General features: G+C 30.0%; 1 protein-coding gene across 1 annotated transcript; it reads left to right on the top strand.

Moving 5' to 3' along the window:
- The first annotated feature begins 20243 nt into the window (after positions 1-20243).
- Positions 20244-22443, top strand: LOC108333619 (non-specific lipid transfer protein GPI-anchored 7). Its single transcript, XM_017569093.2, has 3 exons — positions 20244-20701; positions 21257-21286; positions 22094-22443. Exons 1-3 carry the CDS (start codon positions 20389-20391, stop codon positions 22186-22188), a joined length of 438 nt encoding a protein of 145 aa, XP_017424582.1. The 5' UTR covers positions 20244-20388; the 3' UTR covers positions 22189-22443.
- The last annotated feature ends 466 nt before the right edge of the window (positions 22444-22909 follow it).

Below are 22909 nucleotides of genomic sequence, written 5' to 3'. Positions count from 1 at the left end.
TTAATTATATAAAAAATAAATTATTTAACTTATAAAATAATCTTAACAATTCTAATATGAGTTTATTAAGAAAGAATTAGCTAAATAATAAAAACTAACAAAGATTAAACTAATTAGAACCTTATTATCTATTAAAAAAATTATAATAATTTAATAGAAAATTTACATAAAAAAATCTCAAAATATAAATTTTAAATAAAAGATTTTATTTTTAAGTTTGATTTCGACTCTAAACCGTTCCTTTGTATATAAGTGACATAACTATGTGTTAATCATGGTATTATTTTTAAAGAAATTACATTTATGAAACGTAAAATTTGTGAAAAAAAATTAAAAGAGAAAAATAATGAATACTCACCGGAGAGGACAAGGGAAGATTGATATGACTGTAATATAAGTTGAACAGAGAGATACAGAGATAAGTGACTTGGTGAAACCTCATATGTCAAAAGTTATATACTATTACAATCTTAAAGGAAGTCAACAAAGGGTTAGCTGAATATTGAAATGAAGATCAATTAATGGACATGAAATTTATCAGGGAGAAAAAAGTGGTTTGAACGAGAGATAAAAATGGTGACTAATTTGAATGAAGTAATTTATATATAGCTAAATCACCATATAAGAGATTAAAAATAAAAACTAAAAGACGAGAAGGATTTGTGTAAAAAAAAGAGTGATAAGAATGCTGTAGAGCGAAAAGTATATGGAAATGGAAAATGAGTACATAGACATGTAAAAAGATAAATTAAACACGTACACAAAATATATTACAACTCATCAAAATTTTACGATCGTTTAAGTCAAATTAACGAAAATAACTTATTAAATTGACTTAATTGGAATTACTTAAAATCTAAAAATTGAATTAAAATATTTATAATGATATTAGTAATATCATCTTTTTTGAAACTGGAAGGAGTTGAAAAAATATTTACTTTTGACACAAATTTAAAAAAAAAACATGAAACTAGATCATAAATAAATATGAAAGAAAACCTTTTCATATTTTGAAACCATCTATGTACAATGAATAATGCATTTGGACAAAATACAAGAAACTCCGAGAATGATTGTAGGAGAGTATGAATAGAGAAATAGACATAAATCTGGTACACACTGTGGTATTTAGTATCTGTAAGCTAAACATCTAGAAATTGAAGATGAAGATCTGTTATATTTTTTGGATACCCTATCTGCTGCATTAAATGTCCTGCGATAGAAAATTAAGGTTATATATGGTACTTGTATATAATGACAGTTCTACACATCACTCTTGGCAGTAAAATAAACGAGGATGGGATTTTAATGTATCTGTCTTTTTATACTTAAATATTACAGTTTATTTCAGATCAAGGGCTTATATTATGATTCTCAAATGCACAAGATGCTTACAAAAGGATATGCAGGTAAATTGAAAAATTCATTTGGAGAGAGAAGAAAGTTTCAAGATGAAGATGTGAAAAGAATAAGAAAATACATGTCCTTATTTTTCAATTTGCATTTTCAACACGTTGAAGTCCAAATCATAAAGCAGGCATAACCTTAACAATCATGTGAAAAAAAATATTTGGGTGGGGTACCTTAAAAAATCCGATGGAGATTTGAACCTGATAAAACACAGATCGGACAGAAAAACAACCAATTGTGTGCATTCAAATTTAGTTCAAGTTCGGTGCATTGGTACATTGCCCAATTTTAGACTTTAGCTCTACTTATATTGTTTTTTTTGTAACCAGCTGGGGCTACTACTTATTTATAATTAATTGAACTTTTTCCTTCTTGTTCATGGCCATTTAAGAGTAAAAATCATCATTTTTAATCGTGTTTCTAAAATGAATATCTAACTTCAATCTTTAATTAGTATACACAAATATCAAATTATTTATGTGATTTAGTAGCTAAAGGACACCACCTCCAAAGTAAAAAAGAAAAAGTTTTTCTTAGATTTATGGTTTATTTGTATAAATTCCTCTCTGGGCACTTTTAAGAAGACGAAAATAATTATAAGTTTGTTCATTGGCGGTTGGCGCCAATTGCTGCGCAATTGCATGAAGCAATAAAATAAATCATATTTTAAAAGCCAAAGGAAAGTGAATGCGATCTTTGGTATTTGGCCACAAGAACAAGGCAACTTCTTTTCAATATTCCTCATTGTTAAATATTAATAAAAAAATGAGTCTTTTCTTATAATATTCAAATTCGTTTTAATTGATTCTTACTTACACATTTATTCATTCTTGTCTTCTCCTCCAATACTTTTTCTGGTATCAATTTTAAATTATTTAAACATTTTTAATTTATTAGATGGTACAGGAATTTCTACTTTTTTTTTTCTAGTTTCCTATCATAGTTCTAGAAAACATATTTAATATTTATACTCCTTTTTATAATTATTTAAAGTTTATTTAATTAATATTTAATATTTCCTTTATTATTTATTTAATTTTTATACTATTATAATTTTTTATATTTAATATTAGAATAAATATGTTCTGTACATGTGTAATCAATTTTTTATAATAACAAGAAAAATGTTATTATCATTATAATTATAAAAATAAATATTAATATTTTTTACAATTTTACTATGGATATATTTTGTTTATTTCATAGGTATTTTTATTATAGAAATTTATTTTAATTTAACAGTTGATTTTTAAAATTAATCAAATAAAAGAAATAGTTAAATTTAAAAAATAGATAAATTGAAAAAAAAATGTGTGCCAAACAGAAAATTCTGGTATAAATAGTAATATCATTTTTTCTGTAAAATTATCTAATGAGAAGATGTTTTGTTAATATTTAAAATTAGAAAAAATATATATAAATATACTTATTTTCTTATATAAATAAAAAGTAAATAAAAATTTCATCCTCGTCTAATATAAAATAAGATGAAAATAAAATTTATTTAGAAAATAGACAGTGAAATTGACATTTTATATTTTTTTTAAGTTAAATATATTTTTAGTCTTTGTAATTATATGTAAAATTAAAATTCCTCTATTTTAAATTTCCATATATCAAATAGGCTTGTTAAATAAGTTTATATTGGAAAACTTGGTCCTAACCATGTGGATTGGAACTAAAAAAAGTCCATCTATGTTATGACCAATTCATAAGCTTTTATTTTTAGTATGAAAAAAATATAATAATATACTATAAATTTGAAAATAATACATTTATAGTTTAATTCAATTACAAATCTGAAAACTCGTCAACAACTGAAAATAATTACAATTACTTTATCTAAACACTAAGAGTTTCAAGAAATAAAATATTTCAAGCAACCCTTTTATTTCTGCAATGACATAATAATTGTTGCACTAGCCGTGAAATCCTGAATGTAAGGATTATCAAAGATTTTTATTAATCATAAAATATTATTAGTCAAATATCATTCATCATAGGTCATATATCCTTCAAGTTGCTATATTTAAATTTAAGTGATTTAATATTTAAATTAATGTCTTTAATATATCCAGAAAATATTAGAACAAACAAAAGAAAAGTGAGGTGAAAGCTATTTGAGATAGAGGATAGGGTTTTGAATATAAGAATCTGAATTAATATGGATGTCATCAAACTTTAAACATAATAACGTGTAATCTTTTTAATTTAACAATGTTAATTATTTTTTTTTACTTGTTAAAAGGTATTATAATTAATATTTAAACTGAAATGTGATAAAATAATATAAACAACTCAAATATCATTTTAAGATGTATTTGAGATGAAAAAACTTAACAAAATTATGTTTAAAAAATTATATGTATTTATTTTTAAAGTTTAAAAAATAAATTAATAAAACTAAATTTTAAATTCGCATCAAATTTAAAGAATAAATAATATTTATTTATTTTAACTTAAAAGAGAGATGAAATAGATAAAGTTTCGATTTAAGGTAAAGATATTTATTTTACTTTTATTGTAATTATTTAAAAGCGGTGAGATGATAAAGAGCAGTTATTATATGATAACATAAGACTATTTTATAACGGGGTTTGACCATAATTATTAAAATCTGACCGCTGAATTGGTTTAACCTTTTACAGAAGTTGAAATTTTCAAAAGTAGTGTGAACGTGTCAATAGCCTACTAAACCAGTACAAAACCAACGAGAATTTCTGAAAAAGTTTATTCAAACAATAACTGAAAAAGTTTATTTAAACAATAACTTTCAATTTTTTTTATATTAATGCTTGTTGTTTGTTAAAATAAATAAAATAACTTATTTAGTAGATATTATAATTAATTTATTGATATTACTTTTTTTCTTATAAAACCTCAATTTACTCATTGATGTTAATTTTCAATTTGTTATATCTTTATTTTTATTTTATATTATTTTATGGTTTTTAAACTATAAACTTGCCATAATTAACATTGTTATAGTTTATCAAAATTAAAATTCGCTTATTTTAATATATTTAATTTAGACTTCTATAAATACTTATTAATAATTTATAAAATGATATTTTATTATAAGTTTTTGTTAGAAGTTTTACATACATACATTTATAAAATTTTAAAATTGTGTATTCCTGATTGAATAATACGATTTTAAAATATTCGTAGATAGACAAATGTTGAGTCTATTGTTTTATTCATTATCAGACTATTATTGTATCATCCATTAATATTTAGTTTAATGTTCGATATCTATATACCTTAGCCTAAAAAAATATCTTGGAATTCTCACATTGATTAGATATAAGGTTAATTTACAATATGTAAGTGATAGAAATCTCACCTTACAAAGTTGATTTAATATGGTTGAGTTAGGTTTAAAGTTCATTTTTTTTAACCTGGTATTAAAACCACGAGTTATAGCCTATTTTAACAAAGTTTATTGTTTGTTAGATTTATTATTTCACCCACTATCGGATATTATCATACCACACATTAATGTTTAGTCTCATATTTGAAATGTCTCAGTGTGAGAGTGATATTATCATACCACACATTAATGTTTAGTCTCATATTTGAAATGTCTCAGTGTGAGAGTGATTTTAGAAGTCTTACGTCAACTAAAGATAATATCAATTTACAAAATATATATATATATATATATATATATATATATATATATATATATATATATAAGTGTAAACTTTACTTCATAAATTGGTTTTATAAAATTGAGTTCAACTTAAAATTTATTTTTTAATAATAGAAAAGGGAAAAAAGGTGAGGGTGAAGAAGGAGAAGAAAAAGAAAAAGAACTATTGAAGGGAAAGGAAGAAGTATGAAGGTGGAAAGGAAGGAGAAGAAGCACGAGAGAGAAAGGATACAAGTGTAAAGGTGAAAAAAAAAGGAACATGAATCCAAAATTACCTTTCTAAACACCTATTTTGGAAAAAAAAAATATATATATTTTTTAAATACATATATAATTTATAAAGTATTTTTAAATTCGAAAATATATTCTAGAATGTATATTTTGAAAATTATTTTTTTAATACATTTATGAATACATATTTCATTTCACAACATGTGTTCAAATTTAAAAATATATTCTCAAATCTTTCCAAATCTCTTTCTACAAATCCGTCTTCACTTGCCTTTGTTTTTCCTCTCAACCTAACACGATCCGTCTTGTATTTTATCGCTCACATTCGCTTTTGAACAGTAAAATCTGAGAGTTCATTAAAAAGAATGAGATGCAAGATTATTTTTTACCTGTCTATTGTAATTTTAGTGAAAAGTGATTTATGGGGGTGCAGGAAGAAACAAATAGAAGTTGTAGCCATGTAACAAATTATAAATGACAGAGATAGTAATCCAAAAGCATAAACGTCACGCCCCACCACCAAATACAAGTTAGGAAAATGTATATTGCTGATAAAGGTTTGTTTTGCACTTTAATTGCTTCAGGAAAAACAAAATCGGAATGCAAGGGCAAGCAAATTTAAATATATATTTTTCTTTTTAGTTTTTAAAATCTAAAGTTGAAAAATATTAGTTTTTTATATTTTATTTATGTTTAAAATATTGATATTTTCATGAAAGTATTTCTTGAAAAATAATTATTTTTTTCAGTAAAGTTTCCATAAATGTTCGTAAGGTGAGGTGAACCAACTCTCACGTTTAAAAACCACTTTTATAACGTGATAAAATATAAAGTTAGTCTTATTAGGTTAATTAATATGATAACTAATACCCAATGCCACATAAGGTGGGCGCTTCTTCCTTCCTGCACTCCACATTTTTCTTTCTGCACCTTCAATTTTTCTTTTTCATTTTACACCCTTCGTAAGAGAATTAACTCGATCAAAATTTTGGATGTTCCTCCCTCTATCACCACAGTTTTCTTCCTCCATCTCTCCAATTTTTTTTCCAAAAATATTCTTAGGTTAAACTTTTTTTACTTTTACCACTAACTTTTTTTACTTTTAATTAAAAACTCTAATTCTATATTTCATTCCAGTGCACACCACACCCACCTCCCTCTCTCTTCTCCTTCTCTTTTCCATTTTCGTCACCAACCCTTGCACTGTCTCCTCCTCTTTTCCTTCTCTTTCCCATTTCTTTAATAATTTCTGTAAATACAAGCATCTTTGCTCAAAATATATGCATTGATGTTTTTGTCTCTTTTTTTTTCTAAAACCATTCCATTCTTACAAATTTCAAGTCTCGCCAATTATTATCTCATTCACATATACATTATTTTTCAATTCCCAATATCTTAAAGCAATTGCTCTTTTAATAGATATTATGATATTTTAAACTAATATAACAATATCTCCTTCCAGTTATTTGCTGTTTATTTCAGATTAGTTTCTATGGGGGTGGGGGAGGGGGGTGAGGGTGGGTGACGGAAACGGGAGAAGGAGAAGAGAGAGAGAGGGGAGGTAAGTGTGGTATGCGCTGGAAGGAGGGTATAGAATTAGGATTTTTAATTAAAAGTATAAAAAATTAATGGTAAAAGTAAAAAAAATTAACTTAAGAATATTTTTGGAAAAAAAATAAATTGGGGAGGTGGAGGAAGAAATTGTGGTGGTGGAGGGAATAACACTCCAAAATTTTTTGAGGGATATGATGTGAACTAGGGATGGCAATTTTACCGGCGGGCACGGGTGTCTGCGGGTAAAATCCGCAACGGATAGTAACTATCCGCGGATATTTACTACCTGCAGGTAACGGGTAGCGGGTATTTTAATATCCGCTTCTAAACGGGTCGGGTACGGATAGTATACTACCCGTCCCGCAGGTACCCGTTACTCGCAAAAAATTAAAAAGAAATAATTTATATATTTTTTAATTAAATTTAATTAAAAATAAAATAAAATAATATTTTATTAGTTTAAATTTTAATTTACATTTAATTTAATTTATATTATATATATATATATATATATGTATATATATATATATATATATATATATATTTGTATTTTTATTTAAATTTTATTTTTAAAATGTATTAAATATTTTTTTTTGCGGGTATCCGGCGGGTACCGGGTCGGGTACCGGGTACGATTTTATCTGGCGGGTCGGATTGCGGGTAGACACTACCCGCGCCCGACCCGACCCGTTGCCATCCCTAATGTGAACTAGAACAAGAAATCCAGTTAATTTTTGAAGATACGTATTTGTCAGATTTTAAAATTCAATATACATTTAACTATATGGGATTTCCAAATTCAGTAAATATTAACACAAATCAAATATCACAATCCGATGCTTAAAAAATTTTGACATTTAATTGGATTTTGAAATATTATGAAAAAAAAACTCACACATAATCAGACTTCAAAATTTTTTATGAAAAAAAATATACATAATCAAATTTTAAAATCTGGTAAAAAAAATTCTACTCATAATGAATTTCGGTGAAAAAATGGATGGTCCAATAGAGAGTGAAACAATATGCCCAATAAACAACAAATATCGTTAGGATAGACTCTAACCTGATTCTAATACCATGTTAGAAGTGGACTTTAAGCCAAACTCAACCCCATAAAATCAACTTGTAGGGTGAGGTTTGCACCCACTTATAAACTAAGAATTGACCTTATTTTTAGTCGATGTGAGACTTCCAACAAAAAAAAATTAAAATTTTTGTTTATGATGCATGCTTCGTCAAGAGGAAAAAAAAAATTCAGTATCACCAAGAAGGTTTAACTGTTACTTTTTTCCGATTCGATGATGTCACGGTTTTAACGAACTGGAATTGAAATTATTTGCTGGTGATCTATTTTAAGTTTAGGTATAGACAAAGAGATGAGGTCATTTTAGAATTTAATATTGATACTCTAAGAATTTTTGGTTAACTTATAAGTAATAGTAATGTTTATAAGAAAAACACACAATTTGGAAAAGTGAAACTTGTATAGTCTTGAAAAAGGTTATTGTTTCGGATGTGTAGGGCTGTGTTATCCCAAATCTCCCAATTTCTCCCGCTATCCTGCTCCGATGGCTTATCTTTTCTTTAAGTCTTGATTCTCTTCTTGGTCCTGAGGGGTGGAGACCTGCACAAGATTCTCCGATGCCAAAGTCAGTTTCAGAGCAATGGCTTTTCTCAGGGATAGTAATAAATGTGCATTCAATGTAACCTATCTACCACTCACCGTGGACCTGTATTTATAGTTTTCGCTATGGGCTTGGGATTAGTGAAAAGTTAATCACGGCCCAAAATAGCCCAATAGCTTCTAATTTCTACTTACCTTCAAACCAGGTTAATTTACCTTAAGTCACGGTGATTAGTGATTTGGCCAGCAATGAGGTACGGGCGTCCGCCCATGTGATATGGGTGTCCGCCTCACCCTATTCGATCCTTCACATTTATCTAAGAGGTAATCTTCCCGGCCTCCTTTATCGGGGAGGGCGGACGGTCATTGGCCCTTTGGATGACGTGGGCAATAAATGGGCGGACGACCATTCTCATGGACGTCCTTCCATATGGCGCCCGGCACTCCCTGGTACAGTTATATATTTGTTGGCATTTGTGAGAAGTATTTTTTGTTTGTACATTCAAGTTATTCAACAAAGTTTTTCCAGCTTTTGGGTTTTAGTTTAAAGGGCTTTTGGGCCTTTCTTCGTGTCTTAAGAATTTGGGCCTCACTTACAATATGGTATCAGAAGTGCAACCTGTTTCTTGAGTTGTTCTTGGCATCTTGACCTGTTCTTGACACGATGGAAAACAACCCAGATCCCACCACTAATCCCTCCAGCCCCTATTATCTTCATCCTGGTGAAAATCCAGGCATTACCCTTATTTCCCAGGTCCTTACTGAATCCAATTACTCATCATGGAGCAGAAATCTGAAACGAGCTATACTCTCCAAAAACAAAATTAAATTCATTGATGGCAGTATCCAAAAGCCTGCCAGAACTGACAAATTATTTGAAGCATGGGAAAGATGTGATACCATGGTTCTATCTTGGATCATCAAGACCCTTTCAACCCAGATTGCAGAAAGCGTCCTTTATGTTGACACTGCCCAAGATCTTTGGGAAGAACTCAAAGACAGGTTTTCTAAGGGAGACTATTTCAAGATTTCAAATTTATTACAAGATATCCATTCTATTAAGCAAGGAGAAAGAAATATCAGTCAATATTTCACTGACTTAAAAATTCTTTGGGAAGAATTAGAATCTCTCAGGCCTATACCCTGTTGTACCTGCAAGAACCCATGCTCTTGTGATCTATCTAAAATCTCTCTAAAATACAGAGAGACTGAACACGTTATTTGCTTCCTAAAAGGACTCAATGACACCTATCAAACTGTTCAGACTCAAATCCTTCTAATGGAGCCATTTCCCAACATCAACAAGGTCTTTTCTCTCCTTATACAGCAAGAAAGACAACATCAGAACAGGGGAGGCCAAAATGATTCTTTCAAAATTTTAGCCAGCACATCTGACAAGACCAACTGGAGAGGTCAAGGCCGTGGCACTAACTCAAGGGGTCAAGGAAGAGGAAGAGGGAGAAATCCCAACTATGGGAAGAAATGTTCCCATTGCCAGAAGATGAATCATACAATTGATGAATGTTACTCTAAACATGGTTTTCCACCATGGTACAAGAAGAATGATCACCAAAACAGTCAGGATAGGGGAGGCCAAAATGAATGGAGTTATGCTAATGCTTGCAAAGAAGATTCTACCTCTACCCAGACTCAAAATACTCAACAGGAGACTCATAGTAATTCTATGCAGGGTTTTACTCCTGAACAGGTGCAAAAATTATTAAAAATCATAGAGGGTACTCAGACCCAAAATACTCACAACATTAGTCAGGTTCAGAGAAACATCCCTGAAGACAACCAAGGTAATTTTTCCTGGATCATTGACACTGGGGCCACTGATCATGTGACCCATGAAAGAAAATATTTTGTTACTTTTCATAAAATTAAACCCATAACAGTCAAACTTCCTAATAATTCTATGGTTACAGCCCAATACGCTGGAACTGTTCAATTCTCTGAAAATCTTATCATTTTCAATGTTCTCTACATTCCTGAATTTTCCTTTAACCTTATATCTGTACAAACTCTAACAAGGGACTTAAATTGTATTCTAACATTTTCTTCTAAGACCTGCCAGATTCAGGACAACTCTACCTTGAAGATGATTGGGCATGCTAACGTTTTCAAAGGCCTTTACTATCTTCAGTCATTTCCTGTTTTTACCCAGCACTATGTCCCTAAGACTGTTCTTTCTTGTAAACATGTTAGTGATGACCTATGGCACTATAGATTAGGACATCCAGGTCACAAAATCATAGAACAAATATGTAAAAGTTTTCCCTATGTTCAAATGCCATCTAAGATTGTTTGTGATATTTGTCATTATGCTAAACAACATAAACTGCCTTTTTCCCAAAGCACCACTGTTTCTGCTAACTGTTTTGATCTAATACATTGTGATATATGGGGACCCATTTCTATATCTTCTATCCATGGGCATAAATACTTTCTTACCATAGTAGATGACTATAGTAGACACACTTGGATTTTTTTAATGCACAATAAAGGACAAACTAGAGAGCTTTTACAGAATTTTATCTTAAAAATCAAAAACCAGTTTGGAAAAACTGTTAAAACTCTTAGATCTGATAATGGCCCTGAATTTAATTGTATCAGCATGTATAATTTCTATGGTATTGAACATCAAAAAAGTTGTGTGGAGACACCCTAACAGAATTCTATTGTTGAACGTAAGCATCAAGATATATTGAATAAAACTCGTAGTCTTCTCTTCCAATCTGGTATCCCTACTGCTTATTGGTGTTACGCTATTTCTCATGCTATATATTTGATAAATAGGCTTCCTACTCCTGTTCTTAATGGTAAAACTCCTTATGACATGATATATAACAATCCTCCCACTTATTTGAACTTAAAAACTTTTGGATGTCTTTGTTTTGCCTCCACTTTAGAACATAATAGACACAAGCTTGATTCTAGAGCTAGGAAAGGTGTTTTCTTAGGATATAAAAATGGGGTCAAAGGATATGTTATACTTGATGTGAATACTAGAGAGATTTTCCTAAGCAGGAATGTTATTTTCTATGAGAATATTTTTCCCTACAAAACTCAACAGAATAATGCTAATAATTGTGCTGAAAAGGAGATAGAAACTGTTTTTCCGAATGATTTCTGGTATGGTCCTAACTGTAATGAGACTCAAAATTTTCTTGAGAATATAAACACTGAGCAGGAACCTGATCACACAGAAAACACTAGCACCAATACTGGTAATGACCATGCTAGTGACGGTGCTAGAAGACCCACTAGAACAAAAAGGGTCCCCGGATATCTCAATGATTACATCCATCAGGTTAATCACTCCTTATCTGATTCTCTACATGTTAAGAATAATTACAAAACCCCCTATCCCATTTCCAATGTTTTGTGTTATGATTCTTTGTCTGAAAAACACCTAAAGTACACTTTAGCTGTTTCTGCCGCTAAAGAACCAAAATCCTATAATGAGGCCAAGGAAAATCATGAATGGGTTACAGCTATGCAAAAAGAACTCAAAGCTTTGCAAGATAATGGAACTTGGAACTTAACTCAACTCCCTCCTGGAAAAAACTCCATTGGCTGCAGGTGGGTTTACAAGATAAAGCATAAGGCTGATGGCAGCATAGAGAGATACAAAGCTCGCTTAGTAGCCAAAGGATATACTCAGCAAGAAGGAATAGATTTTCTAGACACCTTTTCACCTGTTGCTAAGTTAACCACTGTCAGAATGATTATGGCCATTGCGGCTGCAAAGAATTGGCATCTACATCAACTTGATGTAGATAACGCCTTCCTACATGGAGACTTAAATGAGGAGGTGTACATGGAACTACCACCAGGGCTGGATATTCAAGAGAAAGGACAGGTTTGCAGGTTAACAAAGTATCTATATGGGCTCAAACAAGCTAGTAGACAATGGTTTGACAAGTTGTCTTCTTTTCTAGTTTCTGTTAATTACACTCAATCTAAATCTGATCATTCCCTTTTTATTAAGAAAACTTCCACAAATTTTACAGCCCTGCTTGTATATGTAGATGATATTATTTTAGCAGGAAATTCTATTAAAGAAATTGACCACATTAAAGCTCTTCTTCATAATGCTTTCCGGATCAAAAACCTAGGAGAGCTAAAGTATTTTCTAGGCTTTGAAGTTGCTAGATCTAAGAAAGGAATACACCTATGCCAAAGGAAATATGCTTTGGACATTCTTGAAGAAACAGGGATGCTGGGATCTAAACCTTGCACAACTCCCTTTTTAAGTGACACAAGTTACTTATACAAAACTGAAAATCACTTGACCAATCCAAATTCCTATCGCAGGCTAATAGGGAAGCTTCTTTACCTCACTAATACTAGACCTGATCTATGCTTTTCTGTTAATCTTCTTAGTCAATTTTTTAATTCACCTACTAATTACCACTATCGGGCTTTGCAGCACATGCTTAGATACATTAAATCTGGCCCTTCACAAGGCCTCTTCTTTGCTGCTGACTCTCATATCCAGATCAAAGCTTTCAGTGACTCGGACTGGGCCACTTGTCCTAATACTAGAAGATCTACCACTGGCTTTTGTGTCTTCCTTGGATCCTCTCTCATAGCATGGAAAACTAAAAAACAAAGTACTGTTTCCAGGTCGTCCACCGAAGCAGAGTATCGAGCACTGGCTGCTACCGTATGCGAAATCCAATGGATTTCTTACATCCTACAAGATCTCAATGTTGAGACCACTACGACTGCTGCTCTCTAATGTGACAATAAGTCTGCCAGACATATTGCTCACAATCAAAGCTATCATGAAAGGACTAAGCACATCGAACTCGACTGTCACGTTGTTCGAGAGAAGATTCAAGCGAATCTCCTTCGTCTCCTACCTATTCGCTCCAACGAACAGCTTGCTGACATATTCACAAAACTTCCTCACCGTGTGCGTTTTCAGTTTATCGTTCCCAAGCTTGGATTGGTAAACATACACAATCCAGCTTAAGGGGAGGCTATTGAAGTTAGTTTTCTGTTAAGATTACTAATTTATGGTAGTAATCTGTTAGGGTAGTTAGACCTTTAGTGTCTTTTCCGTTCCCCTTTCCTAACCTTTAAAAGGTTAGGTTTTCCCCTCAATATTTTCATATATATATAGAACACACAGAACACAGTACTGTAATTTTTACCATTTTCATAGATATGAGAAGTTGAAGCTTTTCTTACCTTTTCTCTTGTTTCGATCTACCTCTTCTCTTACTGTATCTGCAACGGAAGTCTTCTGGTATGCCTTCCATAGATTCTCTCTCTCTGCTACGAACCTAAGGCTCTGCTATGTTCCTATTTCTATTCACCATCAAATGCTGATAAAGATTGGGTGCTTCTGGAAGAGATATTTTAATCTCCGTGACTTTTCCAGCTTTTGGGTTTTAGTTTAAAGGGCTTTTGGGCCTTTCTTCGTGTCTTAAGAATTTGGGCCTCACTTACAATAAAAGTTTTCTTAAGTCACCTAAATAAGTGGAAATGTCTCTGATTCCTTTCTGTACATAATCGAATTTGATGAAGATGTAAAGAAGTTAGTAAAAGCTTATTTTCTTAATTGATTATGAGATTTTAGAGCTTGATTTTACTGGAAATTATACTTCATATATTGAGATGAAGAAAGTTTATTTTGCTGAGAGTTTATGTTTTTTTTTCTCAAATATGTTGTTTTCTTTTACCAGCTTTCCAAAAATGTTGTAATATATAACTTAATTTTACTCCCATTTATGTAGTGAGAGTTTCCAAATTTGTTTCTCTATTGTCAATGATATTTAGTTTTGTGTATAATTAACGGAAAATAGTTTGGTAAGAGATTTAAAATATGTGTTTAGGTATAGCTCAGTCAAAATTAGAAAATTATGAAAGGACAAAAGGAGAAAAAGAAAAACAATATCTTTTTATCAATATTACATGAAAGTAAGATACAAGTGAAAAATCAAAGTTGGTAATAGAGATTTAATTATCATAATTGACATGGTCTTATATTTTTTACTCAGATGGTCAACTTTATATGTAAAAAAGTAATAAAGTACAAGACAACAATATAGTGACGAAATATTCTAGGTAAGAGTTGTGAGAATTAATATAAAAAAATAAACGTCATATATGAATTACATAACTTGGGTTAGTTATAATTTATAAATAAAAGTTGGAGGTGTAAAAATAGGTTAAAATTTGTGAGTTCGATTTGGATTGAGTTAAAAAAAATTGTAAATTTTAATATAGACTAAAAAGTTGATCTAACTTATTAAAATCCTGATTCATGATAGTGAATATTTTAATATTCATTTATAAACGGATTGAGTGTGGATATTATACTATCCATATCCACGAGTATTCATTACTTGCAAAAAAATTAAAATTAAAATTTAATTTATATTTTATTAAGTTAAATTTAATTAAAATTAAAATTAATTTATATTTTATTAGGTTAAATTAAATGAAAATCAAATTTTATTGTATATTTAATTTAATTTATATTATATTTTATGGAAGTGAGTATTGGCGGGTTTTAAAATACCTATAGTATTTTTTAAATGAGGTACCTGACGTCTATTAAGACAGATAACAAATGAATTTTTTTGGTTACGGGTCGGGTAGCAGGTAGACACTGTTTGTGTTCGATGATCTATTGTCATCCTTAGACTCACTCAGGTTTAGATAAGTCAGGTTGGCTCATCAATCTAAACATAAAAAAAATATATTTTTTTAGATTATTTAGATTTTATTTAGAATTATGATTTAGTTTTTGGGATGAATGATTATTTATTTTTTAAAATGAGAAAATTAAAATTTTTAAAATAAGTTTGAACTTTGTAGATTTTGGTTATATATTTAAAAAAATGTTACACTAAAAAATTATAACTTTTTTTAACTAAGTGTTTAACCAGAACTAACAATCCGTGATGAATTGGGTTAGACTCAAATTTTTCGAGTTCCTTAATAAGCTAGTTGAGATGAATTAACTTATTAAGTGGATTTAACAATTTAATTTAATGAAAATAATTCAAAGAAACTTGGTGAAAAGTGAAACCATAAGAGTTAAGAAAATAACAAGTACTTATTGGGATATTATGTTACATTTTTTTAAAAAAAAAATTTGTTTATTGAGCAAGTGAGAAGGTTCTCATAAGTGGATGTTTAAAGTTTGGAGTCGTTTATAAGAGAGAAATTAACATGATATTTACATGAAAGTTCTATTTTATGTTTTGCATCTTCAATTTATGTTTGACCACACCTTCAAGTATCAAGCCACGTGGGTAATAAAGTTCTCTAAGTTTCTATTTGTTAAAAGGGTTTCGTATGTTTATGGTTTAGTTTTACTTAATAATATTTTTGTATTAATATTTACATAGAATAGTCAATTTAGTTCGGTGTGTGAAAAAACCTCACAAAGCCGAAAGGCTCACGTAAAAAAGTATGGTGGAATAAACGGTTACCTTTGAAGTGGTGTAGCCTACGAAAAATGCAAGAAGATTTCTCTTCAACCATAATGACATGAATGTTTATGACATTGTGTTTAGAAATATCAAACTCATTGGATATACATTAATTTGTTTTGTGTTTTAATGCACTTCTTCCTTGATCATATCTAACATTGATTTCTCTGGTTGTTCTGTAATATTTTTCTAATTTTCCATAAAATTTAAACGAATTTATAATGGCTTTTATTTTTTAATTTTTATTAGGCTTTTGGAAATTCGATGTAAGTATAGACTGTGGATGACTTTTTTCACCTTAAAGAAAAATTATTTTTGGATTACCTTTCAAGATTAAGTTTTGTTATTTCTATGTTAAAGTCCAAAAGAATTAGGTAAAATAGTTCAACCATAATTGTTATGGGATACTCACTCAATTTCTATTTTGGGGATTAATCTAACTCCTTTTAATGTATTTCTCCATAATATATTACTTGAGTGATTTTATTAAAGGGTTAGATAGATTCATTGTTTACTCCACATACTTTAAGGAATCATCCAACAACTATTTCACATAATTATGGTATATAAATATACATATCTATTTTTCATTAAAACTTTTGTTGTTTGCTCTTGCTATGGCCGCTATGTACACACACAAAAAAAAGAAGACACGAGTTTGTTCCACAAAAGAAAATATAAACTAGTTATTACCAAATTAAGTATTTTGATTCAGTCAAAATCAATGCAATAAAAAAACCACCCAATAGATAGCATCATACAAGCTGCTTTATTGACTTGTGTTCGGCAATACCTTTGGTAATCATGCCATTTGAATAAGATATCAAATTTCAAGATAAATACCTTTAGGAGGAACAATAAGACATTTCATATTAGATAGACAAGGTTTATATATTTAGGCCAATAATCATATCCTTATTAAAATTATGTATACTCGAACAATATATTAACAACGTGTAATATAAAGACTTAAACTGTTTAAGGATATGAGGTATTGACTAGCATATAATAATAAAACCAACCATAATGTTTTTCTTTTGTGCTCTCTCTATAATTTAGACTTAAATAAATTATTTATTTTCCTTCCCTTTTTTGGTAATGAGTAGACGGGAATGAGTTTCTTTTTTAGAACGTTTCTTCCAATACGAGTTATATCTTAATACAAGATGGATTAAAAATGTATCCTTAGCGAGTCTGGTTAGTTATCAATGCTATCTTAGAGACCAAATGATAATGACAAGAATATAATTTTTAGTCAATAGTGTAATTTTGATGTTTTTGCTTTTGCTCTCGTATTCTCTGTTATACTTTTTACCCATCTTATTGATTATGGATTTTGTGTCTATTTCTATTATCATTTCGTATACGCATATTAAATAATTAAAAAAAAGTAAGACAATTAATAAAGAGCATTAACTTTCGTTGAAATTTTAAAATAAAAATAAAAAATAATTGGTAGCAATATTTTCAAGTGGAAACGGTCGTTGGAAATTGGACGGCTGGACGCCAGCGAGTGGGTGCCACCGCTATAGCATCTGCGTAGACCGTTGACCATTGACCTCCATAGAGGCTTGCGCGTTAAGAATACGTGCGATGCCAAACGCTTCCCTAGATTTTTTTTTCTTCTTTTCTTTTTGTCTTGGTTCACACCATCTCGACATAGTTTTATTCTCGAAACAGTATTTAATTACTTTTATATTGTGTCTGCTATTTTTGTTTTTACTTTTCTAGTTTCTCGTTGTTTTGGTTGACCCGTGGTGCGAAATTTCATTGATGTTCATCTTGGAAAATAAGAATATACATAAATGAAAATGCTTCTTGTTTAATATTTCAGTAAATAGGAGCCTGTTGATGAGACCTTTCCAACTGTGACTGAATTGTCTCGATATAGAAGAATTAATTTGATATGGATTTCTATGATTTTTAATTTGTTTTCCGCGTCTCATGGCTTCTCGAATGTTTTCTTATTTTATTTATTTAGTTACTGTCTGTTGGTGAATGTGATGAGGGTTCAAAATATAGTTGTTGAATGGACGTAGAAAAAGGAAAAGTACCAAATTACGAGCCTAAGACTATAACAACGCTCTGTGATGTCACCTTTTTTTGTTTACGACATCACTACATTATCAGCTTCAAACTTCATCCATTTTCGTTATGTAATTTCGTTACATTACTCGTGGATTATTACAACTGAAAAATATATAAAAAATATAACAAATAAAAGGATGCGAAAAAAAATATATAAGGATGGAGAGAGAGTTAGAGATGTAAATCGCAGAAAATAAATTATTAAAAGATAGAATAAAAACGAGAAAAATAAATTAATAAAAGTTACGATCTAAATTATTGAAATTAATACTGTGTTTTTTTTTTCAGTTCGCGATGTTATTATAATGTTTAAAATTATACATGCAATTTTTCACATTTTATTTATGTTTGTTTTATTTATTTATATTTCTTTCTATTATAATAGTTACTTGATATAATAAAATAAAAAAATTACATAAATTGAATAATTGTCTTAAACTACTTGTGTAAATATCAAATATTCTTATTGATTCACTTTTCATTGAATTAATTTTAATATTAAATAATATATTTTGATATACATAAAAATTTTACACTCATTTGAAATTATTATTATTATTTTTATTTTTTTAAATACAAATATTTATTTCTTTATGATATTTATTGTGTGTTAAATAAATGTATATCACCTGTTGTTATTTAATATTTGCTTCAATTATTCTTCTCTCAATATTTCTCTGCTTCCATTTAAACTTTTTTTTTGTTATTTTATCCTGGTGAAGCTTCTTATTCTGATATCTTAATAATGTTTATATTCAACTCTTCTTCTCGGTTATCCTTATCTTAACACATTTATTTTCTATCCATACAATAATTGTCAAAATTTTCAACTTGATTATCATCAACAAATACTATATAATATATAACAATTTATTTACAGAAATGGTACCATATTTTTGAAAATTGAAATTGCTTGTGTTATAAAAGTATGTATTTGCAATAATGTTAATAAAAGATTCTGATTTTTTATTTTTTTCAGAGGAGGGTTTTAGAAACTCAAGTGGAGTCGCAAATGACTGGAAAGGAGTTCACTCACAAATGTGCTGGAAGTATCAACTCAACAAAACCTAATCTCCTTTCTCAAATCCATGGTCCATTCACAATGTTTTAGTATCCAATAGGTTTTAATGTTTATTAAATTATGACTCCGAAACTGGAAATCGATCCGCTGTAATTCGAAAGCATAACTACATCCGTGCAGTTACAAATCTCACCGTTGATATACTATAGTTATCACATGTTAAATTAAAACAATGGCCGAGATCCATGCAGTTTTGTTCCAAGTTTCAGAGGACCTAATCCCTCAAAAGATCCTTGTAAAAATTGGCAATTTTTTGGGACCTTTTAGAGTAATTAATGTATGAAAACGAAGAAGGAAGCCCAGTCAAATCTCAGTCCGGACGCAATCCTGCTAATGGGTCGCTGCTTAGTGTCACCATATTATTCAATGCCTTCTTTGATAACTAATAATTTTAATTTTACATAATTTCATAAATGTTAATACAATTTTTTTATCCGTTAAAAACGAATATATGTAAAAAAGAAAATTAACATCTTGTTTATCCTACTTAACCAACTTATCTAAACCATCCTAAGATAAATACTAATAAGGTAGCTTATGCGAATTCTGCAGTTTACTGTAATTCCTTTCTAGAGATTTTTTTTATAATATATATGTGTTGTTAAAATTGTTGATTTAGTCTTTTTAAAATCATATTATATTCATTTTAACCTTTTGATGAATAACATTTTTATATTTATTACCGAAATTACTTATTTTCATCTTTATTTATAAAGAACTAGCTAAAATTATTATCTACTGATGAATTAATGACGTATTATTAAAAACTGAACTGTAAAGACAAATTACAAAATAGAAATTAAAAAAAAAGTATACTATGTATAAATTTATTCAAACTTCATAAAATGACACTGTTTGAAATTGTTTCAAGAAATAACGATGTACGTATAATTATAGGATGAAGTGACGCGTAGAACGAAAGTTGGTGGACTTGTCATCCACATAAAATATGGCCAATTCACAACACCAATAATTTCTCACATCACCATATACATTTCAACTCTAATATAAAATTTATTAAAAACCAATTTCATCAAAATATTGCAGCAGAAAAATAAATCATGAATTTCATCATAGCGTACATAAAAATCGTGCCAGCGAGGCAACAACAGGATCTATAAAGCAGGAAAAGAACCGCACCTCTCACCTAACATAACAATCCCAAAAGGAACCGTAGAGAGAGAAAGAGAGAGAGAGGAAAAGGAGATCATACTCCACAGACACGGAAATCAAAATTTCCCACATACAGGATCGATCGTTGGAGTGGGAAGAAACACAAGAAAAAATGGGTGGATGCAAATGTTTGCTGTCGTTGGTGGTGGTTTTGGCCTTGACGATGAGTTTGGCAGAGGCGCAATCTGGAACTACCGGCACTTGCGCCCAAGAGCTGATTCCGTGCATGGACTACTTGAATTCCACCGGCACCCCACCCAGTTCTTGCTGCGACCCACTCAAGCTAACCGTAGAAAACGAACTCGCTTGCCTCTGCAACCTTTTCTACACCCCTGGCCTGCTTCAAACTTTCAATATCTCTATCGACAGTGCTCTCGGTCTCAGTCGCCGCTGCGGCGTCACCAGTGATCTCACCAACTGCAATGGTACATATATCTTTTGTTTCTATGCCTATTTTGGGACTCCGTTCAAAAAATTCAATTCATATTTACATCTTTTTCAACTTATTTACTTTCTTCTCGCTTCTCTCCACTTTAATTTTCATTTTCTTGTGTGCGTTTATGTATTGCTCGCTTCTAATCTTCCTACTAAATTTGGTGGATTTTCAACAAATTGAGTCCTTGGGACAACTTATTACGAAAATGATTTATTTATTTTTTTTAAAATTATCTAAATGGTAAAAACATTATAAAAAAATTATCTTGAAAAAGTGTTCTTCTACAACTTCACTTTTTTATTTTTTTTTAAAGTTGTATTTGATATATAATTTAGTTTCTAAATAGGACTCACATGTTTTATAATTATTTTCTGATTTATCTATTTCAAGAATTTGTCCGAGAAATTACATCAGTGTCCAGAGTTTCTGTTCATAGCCTTTCAGATTTTGATAGGTGTCATTGAGTGTGTTTTCAGATGAGTGCATTAATTGTGGTTGCTTGTAGTACTAATTTTGTTCTGTTATTCTACTTCCTAATTTTCAGCTCCTGCTCCCGCTTCAAGGGCACCTCCAGGTAAAAACGTCTTTCAACATCGGCAAATTTAATTTCTTCTTATGTGCTTTGTTTATGGAGTGCCAGATAATAATATTCAACAGAAAACGATAGATAATACTAATAGAGATGTTATAGACTTTCATCACCTTCATGAACATACGTTTCAGATAATCTGACCGACGAATGTTTTATTATTTGAAAGATAAATTTGCAAATTATTTTAATAATTATTGAAGAATTTTTTACGGTTAAAGTATTTCAGAAAAAAATACCATTTAAAGATATTTGGCCTATTGAGAAAAAGAAGAAAAACAATACACGCTGCTCCCTGCTCTGAATTTTCTCCGTAAATCCTGCCAATCACCGAGTGCAGTTTAGAATTTAGTAAAATAATCTGGTAAAGTTAATTTTGAATTGATAAATATGATTAAAATTTAATTAAATGAGATAGTCAAATGTCATTTGGGAAATGGCCAAAATGACGCGTATTCTTGTCTACCTACCAGAAATAGAGTTTTGAAATGCATATTATAATAGATGTGGTACAGTATTCATTGATGAGCTTGGATTTAAGTCAGAAGAATCATAAAGCGTAAACATGCAATTTCTTTTTCTCATCTTTCTCACCCACTATCTTTCACGAGGGCTATCATGGCACGAACGAACCTTCGGTCGAACACAATAGTAACCAAAAAATGATAAATTGTGAAATGAACTTTCGTGTGAACCACACATCTGTAATAAATTTCCAAGTAGCTGAAATTTGGAGTTTGTAAAGTAGAATTTGTTTTCTTGGTTCATAAACATTGAATTTTGTCCTTGCAGCGACTCCTGGAGCAGGTGAATCAGGAGCAGGCAAAGTAACATTCACGGGGATTTCTTTCCTCCTCTTATTTTGGGTATCTATGCTGTTTAATTAAGGTGGCATTTTAGCCTTGGAGCCTCCTATCTCCTATGTTCAACTTATCTTTGTACCGTTCACTCATTTCATTGTATTTTCGTGTTCTTTTTCCTCGTTAGAAACCTATGATTCAATTGAGTAAAATAGTTTATTTACAGAATGGACATTCATTCTTCTGTCAATTTTTTGTTTGTACACTTGTTTGTCGTGCTTTTGGTTGCACAGTCTGTATACACTGGATTATTATTATGAATTATTATTATTATTATTTTAACTTCACAAGCTCTTCCCCAGTTTTCTTTCAGCTAACTCGTCTGGGTGCCATGGTTGAGGGCCCATGGTAAATAAGGTGCCCAATAGTTTAAAAAGATTATATAAGTGTTTATAAATTTTTATATTATTTATATAAATAGATTGAAATTATTATTTTGTTTTATATATTTTTATATTCAAATTAAAATGACAGATATATTAAAAATATTACTAATTTTGACCTTACCGGCCATATTTAATACAGAGGACGGAAAGCGTCACATCTATTCTGTTATGTTTATGATTGTCGCCTAATATATAAATATTTATGTATATGTAAATTAAATGATAAGCCATAAAATTAGAGTAACAAAATCCTTTTTAATAGGGTGAAGGGAGAAATTTGAAGGAGTGAAGAAAGAAACATAATGCCCCTACTTATGAAATAAGAATGGATTGGACCAATGGGTTAATTTAAACTACAAAAT

Source organism: Vigna angularis, chromosome 1, assembly GCF_016808095.1.
Source record: "Vigna angularis cultivar LongXiaoDou No.4 chromosome 1, ASM1680809v1, whole genome shotgun sequence".
In the NCBI taxonomy this organism is placed as follows: domain Eukaryota; kingdom Viridiplantae; phylum Streptophyta; class Magnoliopsida; order Fabales; family Fabaceae; genus Vigna; species Vigna angularis.
Note: the sequence above shows the minus strand (reverse complement) of the source record. Positions and strands in the feature narration are given on the sequence as shown.